This window comes from Falco biarmicus, chromosome 6 (assembly GCF_023638135.1).
Source record: "Falco biarmicus isolate bFalBia1 chromosome 6, bFalBia1.pri, whole genome shotgun sequence".
NCBI lineage: Eukaryota > Metazoa > Chordata > Aves > Falconiformes > Falconidae > Falco > Falco biarmicus.
In genome coordinates this window covers 34061228-34076944 of record NC_079293.1, presented here as the reverse complement: position 1 = coordinate 34076944, position 15717 = coordinate 34061228, and the positions used below count along the sequence as shown (strand labels likewise).

Sequence of the window (15717 nt, the reverse complement as noted above, 5' to 3'; positions counted from 1 at the left end):
AAGTATACTAGAGTAGCTAAAACAATAAAATGTGTTAATTGTAGGATCTGGAATATATCAAAAGGACAAGTTCAGTCACCCTCATTACCTTCTCATTGTTCAGAGTGAACAACCTCAGTGTTAACACTGACATATGACGTACGCCTTGGTGTATATATGCACAGCAAATATTTATGGTTCTATGAGTGACTCAAATTGGCCAAAAAGGAAATATTTGCAGCTGCACCAGGGTTAAAATAAACTATGCCTATCTGTATCAACAGCCTAGGTCTGCAGAAACCACTGCCTGCCCTTGGGTCAGAGGATGTTTATAGGTCCCGCTTCATATGGGAACAGGAGACCTTGTGTTAAGAGGTGGAGCAACCTCTTATCACATACAGGTATGAAGGCTGCTCTTGGGTTTATACACATTATTTCTAATTAACACATGCACCTGGCAGCACCTGCAATTTTCAGTGGGACTAATGAAGTAGTATTATTAACCACTCAGAAACAGGGACTTTTGACTTACAGAAAAGGAAAGCATCCCTGTGGACTAAATTCACCTCTCATCACACACCCTTTTAGCATGCAACACATGCTATTAGTAACTTAATCCAAGGAATTAACAGAAAATAATAAGCAAATTAACCCCCCTACAGTACTGGCTGAATTTCAGTGAAAGCCATGGGATGGTGGTAGTATACCAAAACAGGCCACTTCAGGCTCTACTAAGGAGAAAATTACTCCAGTTTTTCTAGGAAGAAAGGGTTATCGCTGGAAAAAACACGGTTTTCCCCGTAGGGTTTTAGTTGCCTGCCTCAGAGGCCGAGTCAACGTTCACCGACACTGTGCTGGGAGGCACCACGACCTGCTCCCCAAACACCAGGCGAGCTCGGCTAGGGGCCTGCTGCTGCGGGATCCACCATGCGGAGTAGCACCAGCCCTGACGAGACTGCGGCAGAGGGCAGGGGCCCCGCTCCAACATGGCGGACAGAAGGGACTCCCCGTGCCGCGGGCACCCCTCGCCTTAGGTAAGCGCCAGCCCGCCGCCGCAGGTGAACGACAGGGCGTCGCACCCAGGGGTGCTGTGATTGGCCCGCGGCGCCGCCAATCGCCTGTTCCCGTGGCAATGCGTACGCCCTCCCGCAGGCACACCCCCGCGCCCCCGCTGTCGGCGGCTGATTGGGCAGAGCGGCAGTGACGCGCGCGCGGGGGTTTAGCGGCCCTCAGCTGGAGGGGAAGTGGCTGGAGAGGGCGAGCGGCGGGCTGGGAGGCGGGAGGTTGGCGTTGCTGCTGCCACCGCCATGACGTTCAAGCGGAGCCGAGACCGCTTCTACAGTACCCGTTGCTGCGGCTGCTGCCATGTGCGGACGGGCACCATCATCCTGGGTACCTGGTACATGGTGAGAGTGCGGTGCGGGGGGCGGCCGGCGGCTCTGAGGGGGCGGTGATTGGGGTTGTGCGCGGCGCGCATGCGCGGGGTTTGGCCGGGGCCCAGCCGGGGCGCGGGGTGGGCTGCGCGCATGCGTGGCTGGCGGGCCCGGGCGGGGGCTCTGAGGGGGCCCCGGCAGTGGTGGGTGCAGCGGGCTTCCCTCTTCCTTCGCTTGGGCGCCCGCTCCCCGTGCGGAGTCAGCTGTCGTTGTGCCAGCTATCGCGACTGTCCCCTGTGCTGCTGCGTGCAGGGGAAGGCTTCCCTGGAGTCACCCGGCGTGAGTCGGGCCCCTCGTCCTTCTCGGGGTCTGGCGCAGGTTTCCCAAACCCAGTTGCCCCTCGGCGGCTTCCCGAAAAAGAAAATGAGGCAAAAGTTCAGGGCATTTTAATCTGGGTCTTTGAGGGGTACTGTTACTACTTCGTTTCTTGGAAGGTTAGAGACTGAACAGTACTCGGTGTGTCCTTGGTAAGCGAGGAGAAGTAACGTGTGGGGAGCCTGGAATTTGGGGCCTGTTGAGAACAGGATAAGGTGTGTTCTGCTGCGTAGTGTGTAACGTCTGAGAGGAAGTTGAGGGACTTCAAAATGAGTATGGCTTCTTGTTGAAGAACTTTGTGGAAAGGATAGTTCCCAGTTGTTTAGTACTCTGTTCTCAACACAACGGTTTAGGAACAATGCATACAGATTTAGTTCCCGAAGCACTCTGTTTTCTGACTGGTGGGTGCCTTTTCTCTGAGAGCAAGTTGTGGTGGTGAAGCTGAAATGTTAGGGATAGTTTTGAACTACAGTGAAGTAGAAATGTGAAAACAATACCAGCAAGTTAAGGCCTGGAGCCTTAACTTCCCTTAGTTCTCTTCAAAAGGGAACTGCATTCCCCTTTTGTTGAAGTCATTTCCTCACTTTCCTTCCCCTTACCCTCATGGGCAGTAAAAATGTGAGAATAGTTTAAAAACGTTACTTCATAGCTCTTCTCCTGAAGCTCTAACCAAAGCCTGTATTCTCCTTTACCCTTCCGCAGACTGTAAAAATAGAGAGTGCTGAGTTTTTATGTCTTGGTGCAAAGGAGCCGTGCACAGAAACTGCTTTTACAGGCATGAGGATTTAAGTTTGGAGAGTTATGGCTTATTTTCAGCAAGTATGGGGAGGGTTTTTTTAGGTTTTTTTTTTTTTCCTTGCCTCTTCCGTTGACAAAATAGGCAGACAATAAAATAGGAGGAGAAAGGAATGAAGAAGCAATATAGGGGACTGGGAAGTGTAACAAAACTCTAGGAAATAGATTTTTTTTTTTCTTTTTAAAAAATAATTTGGAAGAAATGTCTTGCTGCTGTTTAAGCTTTACTGTTCATGTAAAATAGAAAAGTGAGGTCCATTGCAGTATTGAACACTGGACTTGTTCTGGAAACCTGCAAAACCTCCAGAACTTTTAGCTTGTGCTGACAGGAGATCAAGAATATGCTTCTGGTACCTCAAGTAAAAGTATACATTGTTAACGCTAAAGAGGCTGCTAATCTTTGTTATGAAACAAAAGCACCTTACTGCTTTCACCACTTTCGTTTCCTGTTCACTGGAGTATCTAGAAACTCAGGAACTTGGTGGGGGTTGGTGAGCAGGGTTGGCCACGGACCACTTCCAGCTTCTACCTGTCTTGCTGTCGTTCTGTTTCACCTTGTTGCCCTGGATGCAGTGCATCTTCATCCTTTCTGAATCTGTGTGCAAATATCCGTAGTGCTTATGGATGGTGGAAAGTATGCTGGTCATTAATGAGTCTGATGGCTTGAGAGGTGGAGTGGTGTCTGAAGCAAAGTGTTGCTTTGATCTTGTGTAACTGCAACGGAGTCAGGCTGCTAGAGGGGGGAGAATGTGGTAGAGCTCAGGGTAGCAGGGTGCCTGCAAAGTACTTCATAGTTGTGTTTTTCTATAAACTGTATGAAACGCATTGTTAAGCTATGCATTGAAGACTTTAATCCAGTTCTTCCCAGCTGACAGCTGGCAAAAGGTGATAAGTTTGACAACTGTTAACTGTTTGAGCTGAAATAGTCTTACCATGAAGTCTTAGGTGGTCTTGCCTAATGCTTCAAATCAGAATTCAACTATACTTTGTAACTTTTGATGGTAAAGTACAATTTAGTCAGTGAAAATTAAACTTACCTTTCTGCTGACAAACTTAAAAAAAAAATTAAATAGCCTAGGGTATGTCAGGTTGTTTAGACATGTTAATTAATGCACTGTTTAAGTATATCGATAACACTAGTCTTTCAGACACTAGCTTTTGATAAGTATTTCTAAGTCAATTTAGTTACCTGTGCTTGTAAGTTACAGTAGGATAAATAGTAGTAACTTCCTGTGAGGGGTGAGTTTTTTTGTTGTTTGGGTTTTGGGGTTTTTCTTTTATTTTATTTTGCAAGGGAGGTAGCTTTTTGGTGGGGGAGAATGCTTAGTTCAGCAATAGCTTTGTGTTACTGAAAGTCTTGGTCGGTCTGTATTTACTGGATAGACTGTGTTCTCATGCTGTGCAGTCCTGAAGGAATTTGATACGAAGTATAAAATGGAGTCTCATAGCAATGTACTCCAGATGTTTCAGTAAGATAAGAGTTTTGGCTATTTAATAAATGTGCATTACTCTTATGTACATTTCTTTAGTATTTTTCCTATTCCTTGCTTATTTGTATGTATACTCTTTAAATCTTGCATCTAATTAACTTTTGTCCTGACTAAGACAGTTACATCGCTGTCCTCGTGTACTTCTGTGAGTCTAGAGAGAGCAAGGATGTTATCTTCTAAAATGTCTACTGTAAGATCAAACTTCTAAGCATGCTTCACTCAGTATGCTGCTACCGTTTCTGATAAATAGATAAAACTGTATTTGCAAAAAGATGAGTTAAGAACGTTTCTAGCGGACTCGTACTTGAGCTGCGGGACTAATACAGTTTGGTTTACTCTGCAACACCCACTACTGCTCTGTATAGGAAGGAAAAAGAAACCTTCTATTCCTAGCCCCATAATTGCAAATGTGTGGCTTTGAAGTTTGTTTCTTCCTGTAAAGTTTATTAGGCACAGTGCTTTCCAGAAACCGGAAGCATGAGCACTGCACTAGCAAAAATCAGATCAGAGTTCAATAAACAGTCTAAAAGTAATAGCATTGTTTTGGAGGGAGTGACTGTTTCATTCTGGCAGCAGACTTCAGCGATGGAGTCAAAATGATGCAATTGCTACTGGTTAGCAGGAGGGTGAGGATGATCTCTGGAGTAGTTTGTTCACGATTTCCAGAAATGAAGGTGTATAACTGGTCTCAATCTAACCTTAACAGTGCTAGAAGCTCTGAAATAACCTATTTAAAATTATTATTTTTGGGGTGGTTATTATTTCAGTATAGTAATAAAAATTTCAAACAAAAAAACCCATCTTTTTTTTTTTCTTTTTTTTCCAGGAACATGTTTAAGGAAAAATACTGGAAAAGTGAGAGGAGGATGAGAAAGTGTAGTAGTGCAAGGGAGTTTCCCTCTCTTTTTCCCACACATAAAAGGAACTAAGTAAATGATAAGTAAGAATTCTTGTTTATGTCCAGGACTTCTAGTTACTTAAAGTGCTTGGGGAAACTTAGATGCAGGCCTCCAGAGAGATGAAGCACTTGCATGATTAGGCACTAAAGGAGGTAAAAATTAACTAATTAAAAAGCTAATGCTTGTTATGGTCCCACAGTCTTTTGAGTTTTGATCATATGGGGAACTAATACTTCCTCTTACCAGTTTGTAATAAGTACTAACTTTTTACTTGAATACCAGCTGTTGGATTTTTTTTTTTAAATTTTGATATAAGCTACACCAGACTTCCATTAAGCTCAAGTTATCCCCATTATAAGAGTAAAATACATTACTTAAAAAAAAAAACAACAAACCCTTAGTTTAGTTTTGTGTTAGTTTATCTTAATGGAACCATCTTTTGAATAAGAATTTGAACTGCATTTTGTAATTTTTTGATTTCCTAACAAAAAAAGACTAGGATGGGGACTGCTGGAGTTTCTGAGGTATTACCTCAGAATGGTGCACTATCCATTGGGTGCTGGCTTGTCAGGGTTGGTAGGGTGTTTTTTGGGTATGGAGTGGTTTTAATCTTCTAATAACACCAAGACTCACCTGTGCTATGCTTTTTCTGACTAATTCTTCATGTAGACCATTTGTGAACATATATTTTATTTGCTGTGAGTATATTCTTTCAAACTCTGATGATGCCTTGCAATCTAAACCATATTCTTGCTGCCAGTCACATTGACTATCAAGTTCAAACAAGCCTTGTGGTCTTGCTGTTATCAAGCTTATGTGAAAGAAGAATAGCTAAAACGCAGACTCTGGCTTTGTGCTTAAAAGGACTCCTAGTTTGTGGAGTTGTTGATAACTCTTAATTGAAATCCATATGTTGAATATAATGAATTGCTCGGTGCTGCGATATAATTCACAAATAGCAGTAATGGAGTACTGGAAACCCTGGGGTCTTAACTGGCAGAGGTTTGCGTTTGTTGTTGTTTGGTTTTTTTAAATTACTATGGTTCTGGGGTTTTTGTCTCACTGATCCTAACAGATTGGAGTTTGAATGACTCTTAACTTCCTATTTTCCTTGCATGCCATTTCAGGTTGAGAAAATAAAGCTTTGATACCTTGAACTGTGCTCAGTAACTAGTGAAATTACTGAGGACTTCTGTATGCTAAATTAGGACCATGGATAGGATGAAAATAAAAGTGACAGATGTAGGATCACAGTCTCACAATTCCAAGGCATTCAAGTTCTTCAGTATTTTTATATTAATTCAAGTGCTGCTTGCCTCTTTATCCTGAGGTAGATAGCCTGTCATAGCAGCTAGACTCAGTATTAAACTAGTATTTTTCTTTTGTCCTGAACTTTATCACTATTTAAACTGAAATTATGACTGTGTTTAAACAGTAAATGGTATAGCTATAATCAAATATGTCTCTGTCTCTATTTTCTGAAGTAGAAATCAATGCTTCAACTGCTAGAGATATGAACCCTGACACAGGGTTTTTAAAACAAGTATAGGGCAGGTAGTTATTTTCCAAAGTACAAGTTGATACTCTGGGCTCGCTCAAAGAGGAGGAAGTACAAGGCTTGAAAATACATTGAGAACAGAAAGCTAGAGCGGAGAAGGATGAAATGGGAGTGGTGAGGAATATAGTATTCTATACATTTGAACCATGGTGAAGCAAAGTAAGATTTGGACAAGTGGTAGATGAGCAACGTGACTGTTTGCCCTGTTGGAAATGTCTGGCAAGGGGGAAAATCTATTCATTTCAAGGCTAAAGATATTGGTAGCTAAACTTAATAACTAGTACAGCTGGCAGTAAAGAACTATATTTTACATTCCAAGGCATAAAATGGAAGATGCAGTCGGCTGAAAGTAGCTGGCATTTCTAATACGTTTGTATAATACATTGTGATGTGATAGCACTTCCACAAAAAGATCAGCTTTGTTTTCACTAAAGGGTTCTTTTTAGCAGAAAGTGTAATCGAGCTTATCGCCATGGTATGTCTGAACCCTGGGGGGGGGGGGGTGGGGGTGGAGAAAAAACTCAACAAAACTAGTAACAAAACAAAAAAAAAAGCTTGCAGGAACTGACCCTTAAAATGTAGAACTCCTTTTAAATGTTCAAAAGCTTTTTTTCTTGCTTGAAACCTTCAGTAAATGTGCATAGATTTGCACTATTATTATTATCATTCACTCCTGGGACAAGACTAGTAAAAGAAGAAATATCTGGCAAATGTCGTTGTTGTGAGAACTACAGACAAGTTTGTTTCTTTCTTTTGAGGCTAATTGTAAAAGATCCTGCCTGGTGGTGGTGCCCGTACTGAATACTGATTGGAAAACGACTGCAGCTTGAAAATACCATCGTGACTTTCTTTGTTACACAACGCACCCCTCTACCCCCACCCCCCTTTTTTTTTTTTGTGGCACCTCTCCAGATACTACTAACAGAAACTATGCCCCTGTAAATCTTGAATAGGATATAAATGCTGTGAAGGCAGTTTTGCAAAGGCTTAAGCTACTTTCTGACTCTTTGAGCTCTTACTGTTACTGAAAGCATTTCTGGTATGTACCAAAATGGGGAAACAGAAGTAGTCTTCAATGGCAGTGTTAAGTGAGAAGGGCTGTTAAGCACATAGCCAATGCTGAATGATTACAAATGTAGGGGTTCAGTCTTTGTGTGGTAATTTTTAACTGCACCTGTGTTTATGTAGCCTTTCTGATAAGGACTGATGAGGTTTTAATAAGTGAGGAAAGGGAGAGTGTCTTCTTCCCTGCTTGTATGAAAGCTGTAACATGGGAGAAACCAAGAAGTAAGCTACATCTGAGGATTAGAGCTGTAGTGGAAGTTTTCTTTCATATGCTCAGTATTTACTGTGTGATGCTTGCACATCCCCTTGTACTGCTTGGCTCCCAGCACTCTTTGAGGAGGGTGCAGTACCTTATTTCTGCATTAAATTAACACTGCCTTTCAATTTGTTGTAGTAAGCAGGAACTCTTCCCAAATGTTTCTCGTGTCGGTTGTTGTACCTCTTCCTTCTTGACCTCTTTTAGCTGTTTCCAGTTTAGTTTTCTGGTTCACAAATCTGTTTGTTCATCACACAGCATCTATTTAATTGTCGTTTGAATCCCTACAAACCCTATCTATCCTCTTAATTTGCAGTGTTACTTAGTTGTGATTCATTAAAACGAGCAAGTGGCCAGTGCTTTTCTGGTTGTTTTGGTAGTAGCTTAACTAAATCAGCTTGAAATTTAATCATAACTTGGGTTCTACACCCCCCACCCCCCCCCAAGCTATAGGCAAAGCAGAGTTTGTTTTGAACTGAAATAAAAGATTTATTAGTGTGTCCTTAAAAAGATCATAGCTGTTGCAGTGTAAATAACCTTTAGGTAACTGTCATCTTTCTCAGGTGGTGAACTTGCTGATGGGCATCTTGTTGACAGTAGAAGTGACTCATCCAAATATAGTGCCAACTGTTGATATCCAGTATGAAGTCATCGGCAATTACTATGCTTCTGAGAGAATGGCTGGTAGGTGTTTTACTCTGCTGTCTGATTAGAATTTAAAGCATGCAGTATCATGGTGTATTTGCCTTACCACTAGTGTGTATGTAATACATGCATATTGTCTTGTTTTCTGGATTTCTCTTTAATTATTCTAGGATTGAGTTGTTCTACAAGAATAAAAAAAAACTTTTATGGAATACTATGTTTACTTCTAAGCATCTTAAATGATAAGATTTCTAAAGATTTCTTGGCATTCTAATACTTTGAGTGCTGAAGTATGTGTGGAACATCTCCAATTCACTTTCTCCATAAACATTTACTATCCTTGCTGTGTCAGTAAAACAAAAAGCAGAAAACTATTTTTAAAGACTTCTTTGGGAATTTTTAGTGATCCTCATAGATTTAAGGAAAGAGCTTTCAGCTATTGTATATGAGTTTTCTAAGAGGAAAATCATGTCATCTAAGAAGAGGGGAAGAATTGGGATACCAAGTACTTGGGTGAATGTATTTGTCTACACAGTTTGATGTGCAGAAGAAACAGAAGAGAAAGCATCATGAGCAGAATTAAACCTATTTTCCACTCTTGTGTTAAAGATTAAGTGCATGATGTGTGCAAGTGTAATTGGTGTTAGACTTCCATCTGTAATGACCAAGCTTTTCAATTGTCATATGACTTGAAACTTGTGTGCATGCTTTCTTTTTCTTGTTTTTAAATGTGCAGAAACATGTTCAGCGTGGCATTTCTAATGTGACTTGTATCAGTTTGTATTACACTAAAATTTAGGGTCAGATCCAGTCTGGAGCAAAGATAAATAGTGCAGCACAGATCTGGGGTTTGAAGAGTTCTGGTTTGGGGTCTTCCTGTTAATTGTTCATGACCCAAATTGAGGATCTGTCAAGTCTGACCTCTCACTGTAACTTGTGTTTGTTAGTAATGAAATGAGCGTGAGAATAAGGAACAGATCTTCATGAAGCAGAGATACTAAGTAAAATTACAGCAGATATCAGTAAAAAGTCATATGTTTTGTAATAAGTGTTAATGTACTTGGTAGCCTTAAGTTTATGTGACTGAGAGATGCTTCTCAAGCTGAAGGTGCTTTCTCCCCCCTTCAGTGTAAAATGGCTGTTACATGCTTTTGACTTGAAGATTTTCATTTCCCATGTTGGGATACAGGCTAGAGAGGTTTTGTGTACATGAAAAGATACAACAATTTTGATTGTGCTTGTGGATATTGAGTAACAGATTCTCAGAAGAAAACAACACATGTTGGTTATTGCTGAGTACTTAGGGCTCTCAGAACAATGCAAAGCATTTCAGTCCTGGGAGGGCTGCCTCCTTGATGCCATCTGTGTATCTAGATACTATCTTGTACTGAATTGGGTATGTAAGTGCTTCTAGAGTGTATCCTTTCAAATCAGTTGCAGACTAGAAAGTTACGATTCTCAGATCATCTCTTTCAAGCACAGGAACCACAAAATTTTGGCTTCAGTATTGCTAAAAACATTAACTTACCACATCTATAAACTCTGAAGCTGTTTTCTTTTTCTGTGTTTAAAAATGTAAATTGTGCTTGCTGTAGGAGAACGAGTATAATCCAACTCATGGAAAGCAGCTGTGCTTCTGTCACCAGTGTCAACAGTGATGCACAAGGAGAATCTTTATCATTCAGTTTCCATGAGCATCCTGGATTCTGCTACCATTTGGCTCCTGTTCAACTTGGCTTTTGTTTGTAAATAATGGGATACCTTCCACAGAGTGATTTCCTGTTTTCCTTAGTGCTATGCTGAAGGAGCAATGTTGCTCACAGTGCCAATGACCAAATTATATAATAAAACCATTTTGAAGTGTAAAGGTTGATACTGTGCTAGCTTCACTTAAAATTCTTTCTAGTTGTAAAGTTCATCATCCACATACTTCTAGCACTGACATATATTGCAAATCAGCATGATTATGTTGCATTACTATCAAACTATGTCAGGCTTCTAATTGGTGTGTCTGAGCTTTATTCAGGCTCTTAAGTGAGAGGGTTTTTTCAAAATGCCTGCTGGCATTCTTGAACCAGATCCCTTTCCATTAGGAGAAATCAGAGTTAATTCTGATGCTGCTAGTTTGCACGTATGAAACAGTTGAGAAAAGTTCATAGTAGTGGGTAGAGCTGGGGTACCTGTCAGCTACAGTGTGACAACTTCAGGAAAAGTGATGCTTTTTTTTTTTTTCTTTTAATGCAGAAAATGCCTGTGTTCTGTTTGCTATCTCCCTTCTCATGTTCACGATCAGTGCAATGATGGTGTATGGTGCAATTGCTGTAAGTATATTTATAGTCCATGATTTTAAACTTGCTACTTGAATTTTTAACTAAATACCTTACAGGCTGCTGCTTTTCTTTTTCTTCTTAGCATCGTGTGGGCTGGTTGATCCCATTTTTCTGTTATCAGCTCTTTGACTTTGTGCTCAGTTGTCTGGTTGCCATCAGTTCTCTAACCTACTTGCCCAGAATCAAGGATTACCTGGATCAGTTGGTAAGTGTTCAGCTCAAGTTGGTGTTTTACATTTGAAATTAAACTTTTGTTTAATTGGGTAAGTGACTGAGCTATAGTTATCTTCCTGTACCTGGGAGAGAGGAACTCAAGTTGCAGCAGCCACAGGGAGTGACTGCTAGAGTGGTTCTAGGAATGAGAACTCTTCAGAGGTGGAAGGACCAAAGGTGTCATTGCTGCCTGAAAGGAAAGCCAGGAAGAGGAATGAAAGAATTCTGATGGGAATAGTTGGTTACAACTCTTAGCTACATTTGTACTCGAAACAAAGTTGTTTTTAACCCTTTAAACAATGTGGTTCTGTGGCAGGTTTGCTAGTTGTGAGGTTCAGACAGGTTAAAAATGTATTGACCCTTATTTGGTGGGGAGGGGGAGGAAGATTACAGGTAGGGATTGATGTGATATGAGGTCTTACAGTATTATGGAATGGGATCTGAGATTCTGAGGGTTCTTTTTGTGTTCTGTATGGCTTTTCTCATTTTCAACAATACCTTCTAAGACTACTAATGGAATTTTTATTAACACTGCCTGTGTTTTAACTGCAAGACTTAGTGGATAGAATTCACTGTCAGTTAATGGGGATCACAAGCTCTTTCTCTCTGGTCTTTAGATCTGTTAAAATAGATGTTTTTAAAAAAATAAAATCCTTTTGAAATTGGAGAGAAAATTTGATTGGTATTGGAAGGAAGCTTTGTTGCTGTGATCAGGGAAAGAGAAGAGTGAAATTACCAGAGGCTCTTAGTTTTGGCTCTTCAGAAGCTTGGGGCAACTTTGTTCTTCTGTTCTTCTCTGCACACATTTATATTACTGGTTGGACTGATAGGAGGTAATTAATACTAAGTCATTAAAGAGTTGTAGAGGACCGTAAATACAAATGCTCTGCTGCAGCTGTTAAAAACGAAATTTCATGGATATCTGTATTAGCATGAGATTGAGGAAGTGACTAGGGACATGGACAGTACAAGGCTTCTGTCTATGTAGCAGTTTCCTGTGGTGACCTGCTCTTGCAGGACAGAGGCAGGATAAATACTGTACTTTGTGGGAGAATAAAGAAGAAACTAGTGAGAAATAGAACTTGTTGTTGTTTCTGGGAGAGTTGTTTATGCATGCAAGAGTTCATTTCATTTGGTGTGAAGTTTGGATGTCCTTCTGTCGTATTTGTGACTGTGCAGTGTTCATGCTTATCTCCTCCTTTTCTCTCCCTTCCTTAATTTTCTTAAATAGCCGGATTTCCCTTACAAAGATGATCTCCTTGCCTTGGACTCCAGCTGTCTTTTGTTTATTGTTCTGGTGTTCTTTGCTTTATTTATCATTCTAAAGGTAAGTTAAAACTGAAGTGTATGTCTGTTTCATGAGTTACTATATTGAGATAGTATCAATGTGAGTTAATTTTCAATGCTGAAGTAAGAACTCAGCTGCCTTCTTAATGCTGAATTAAGAACTTACTTGGGCAGAATTGTTAGGGTGTTCAATGACAGTATGACTTAAGTCATTTGGTGCAGTGGAGTCTTCAACTAACTTGTTTGTATGCAGTGGGGCATATTTATGCAGCTCTGTCCTTCCTGAGTAGGAAGTGGGAATGCATAAAGACCAAATACCACCTTTTTGCATATGTGGAGATAAATTTGATATTTGTAATTAAGCTTGCAGCAAAGTTGAGTTTACTGCATACAAGTTTTCTAAACAGAACTTTTAAAATCTCTCGCTGTGCCTAACAAACCAGGGTGCATGTTTTGGAAGGAAGATGATGAAAGATGGAAGTGCATAGGTTAATTCAGAGCTGCATCTTTCTTCCTGCTGAAGGGTTTTATTACCATTTATTTTCTTTTTGGAGATCTAAATAGAGAGGCATTCGTTTGAATTACAAAAACTGTTCTGCAGACAAAGCATATTGGAGAAATGAGTTGATAACATTGGCCATGACAATATTCCTTTGTTGCATTCAGATTGAATTTAAGAAAAAATGAAATAATGAGAAAGAATTTTACTAATTTTCTATGCTTTCTGGCAGGGGAGAGTGAAAGCCTAATACAGTAGATTAAATTTTTTTTATTGATTGGGAAATCCTTATGTATAATCATGTGCTAACTTGCCAACAAAAAAATCTGAGAGATTAATGTTGTACAGATTAATAATAAAAAATCTAATCCTTATCAGATCATAATATGTCTTTCTACAGCAGTTAATGTTGACTTAAAGTCCAGGCTACTTTGCTCTACCATATTCTCCTTGCCACCCCGGTTGTGTCCTTGTGCCCTCTCCTTCGCACTGGTGGTTGGACAAATAGTAATCCTAACTCAGGGATGAGTGAGACTGTGCTCTTGGCCTGTCCTCCTCCTCTTGCTGGCAAGTTTGGGCTGAGATCCAGAGAGGCATAAACTGGTTGGGGATTAATTTGATTAGCACTGCTGAGGCAGATAGAGACATTAGTTGAATGGATCTGTGAATTCTTTTGGTAAAACCTGTGTGGTTCATCCTCTGAGTCACTATGATAGCAAAGCTAAACGGGGAACAGCATAGGCATGTGGCTAAATCTGTGAAGTAGCAACCATTCCACAGATAGGTATCAACTAAGTTGATTTATGTGATTTATGTGTCATATGAATGTAATTCAGCATCTAATTTCTGAATCACTAATGCATATGAGGTCTGTAAAAAGAGAAATCTCTCTTCTTTCAGGCATATCTTATTAACTGTGTATGGAACTGCTATAAATACATCAGTAACAGAAATTTGCCAGAGATAGCTGTGTACCCTGCTTTTGAAGCTCCTCCACAGGTAAAGCCTCTTTAAAATAAAAGGAACCAGCATAGCTTAATTTTGAAGTAGAAAACCACCGTATCATGTATGTTTACAAGCCTTGTCCAGCTTTCTAAAAGACTGGGAAGATTAAAGCAACTAACTTTACAGTGGGTTATTTCTTAGTTATACTCTTTTAGTGCATAGAATAGGAGGTTTTATAGAGCAAAAAGTCTACTACAAGAAAAACATTCAAAGGCTGAAGCTTTTGGATTGCACCAGTCAAAACCTTCCATGCCATTTTGCAAAACCAGGAGACAGTGGGGTGGCATGAATGTTCTAGGGTTAGGTTCAGCAGAGCAGTATACTGCTGTTGCACTTCTTGCTAGCTTACTAGAAACAGTAGTAAGTTCTTAAAAAAACATTTGCCTGCAATGGAGGATTAAGATGCTGATGGGGCATGTATGTTTTTGTTCTGTTTTTTTTTTCTAAACCTTGTGCATTAATCTCCTCAAAATGTCTTCTCTTTAGTATGTTCTGCCAACATATGAAATGGCAGTGAAGATGCCTGAGAAGGAACCTCCACCTCCCTACATACCTGCCTGAAGCAATTTTTATGTTGATTAACATCTGTACCAGCTTCCTGGGGGTTTTGTCTTTTAATCTTGCAAAACTGCTTAAGTAATAAAAATATTCAGGGCTTTAGGAGCAAACTGTTCTGTTTAAAATGTTTGATATAAACTTACTAAGCAAAACACATCTGGGAGTGATTTCGTTTGCTTTAATTTTTGTTCTCCTTAATGCTCTAAAACATTTTATTGCCTTAGGGCCTTGTACTGCAAGAACTTATGCATGTGACTAACTTGTGGCTTTTAATAATAACTACTGAGCCAATCTATGATTGAAGTTAGCTACAATTATAAGTGTCTGCAGGATCGTGCCCTTAATTTATATTAATTTTTTTGTAAAGTAGTTCATAAAGACAATCTGATCATGCAGCAAAATGATGGTTTGCCTTTATCCATTTTTTGGAGGGGGAGGGGGTTTGAATGTGGTATATACGTGACTTTTTTTTTACTTTGCACTTTTCTCATGTTATCTTACCTTTTATTGTGTTTTTTTGGTTATCCTATGTCTTGAAACATAAGTTTCAAGAACTGAGGGTGGCACAGGTGTTCTATTACAATGTGCTGCAAATGCAAGAAAAGTAAATAGAAATGTGGAAGATGGTTGCATGCTTCTAATCTTAAATGTATTTTCTTCTTTGTGATAAATGATACTTAAATAAATCTTTTACGAAATGTTTACTAGTAGCCGCGGTTGATTTGTTTGTTGCTTTTCTAAGTGTACTGCAGATAGTCCCATGTACATGCATTTTAGTGGACACCAGCTTCCTACAGGTTGTTTAGTGGTTGATCTGTGTTCTTCAGCAAAAGGCCTCCTGTTGGTGGAGAAAATGGATTTCCTTTAACATATAATAAGCTTGTGTTGCAGCCTTTGCAGTTGAAGCACTTGGTTGTCTTCTACTTCTCTGATTGCTACTTGTGTATACGCTGGGTAAAGGGAATTGTACTGGAAGCTTGAAGCTTCTAGCTTTCAGGGCAAACTTGATGCCTGATGAGCTCAGGTATTAAGAGTAGGACAGACACTCAGTAGGACTGCAACATTATTTACATTGGAAAATTTACATCCGAAAATACTGACCCCAGAGCACAGATCTGGCCTGGATCCATCTACACTGAGGGAGATTCAGGCTGTGTTACAAAACAAAGCCAAAAACCTGGTCCTTCATTAGTTGTATGACCGTTGTGAGTGGGCATTGGAGGAACTTGGAAGTGGTGGATACGGGCAGAGCGCTCTGGCCCCGGGGGTGGGTGTTGAGGCTTCCTGAAATATGGGTGGGTGATCGTAGGGGTGTGTGGTGTTAGGCAGCAGCAGGCACTGCTGTAGGTTTGCGTGGGGGGTGTGTGCATGTGTTGTCATAGCTCGGAGC

At 40.3% G+C, this 15717-nt stretch overlaps 1 protein-coding gene across 1 annotated transcript; it reads left to right on the top strand.

Annotated features, from left to right (window-relative positions):
• The first annotated feature begins 1196 nt into the window (after positions 1-1196).
• On the top strand, positions 1197-15037 carry LAPTM4A (lysosomal protein transmembrane 4 alpha). The gene is made up of 7 exons (XM_056343669.1): positions 1197-1385; positions 8354-8474; positions 10680-10756; positions 10848-10970; positions 12210-12305; positions 13665-13763; positions 14256-15037. Exons 1-7 carry the CDS (start codon positions 1287-1289, stop codon positions 14328-14330), a joined length of 690 nt encoding a protein of 229 aa, XP_056199644.1. The 5' UTR covers positions 1197-1286; the 3' UTR covers positions 14331-15037.
• Positions 15038-15717: the final 680 nt, after the last annotated feature.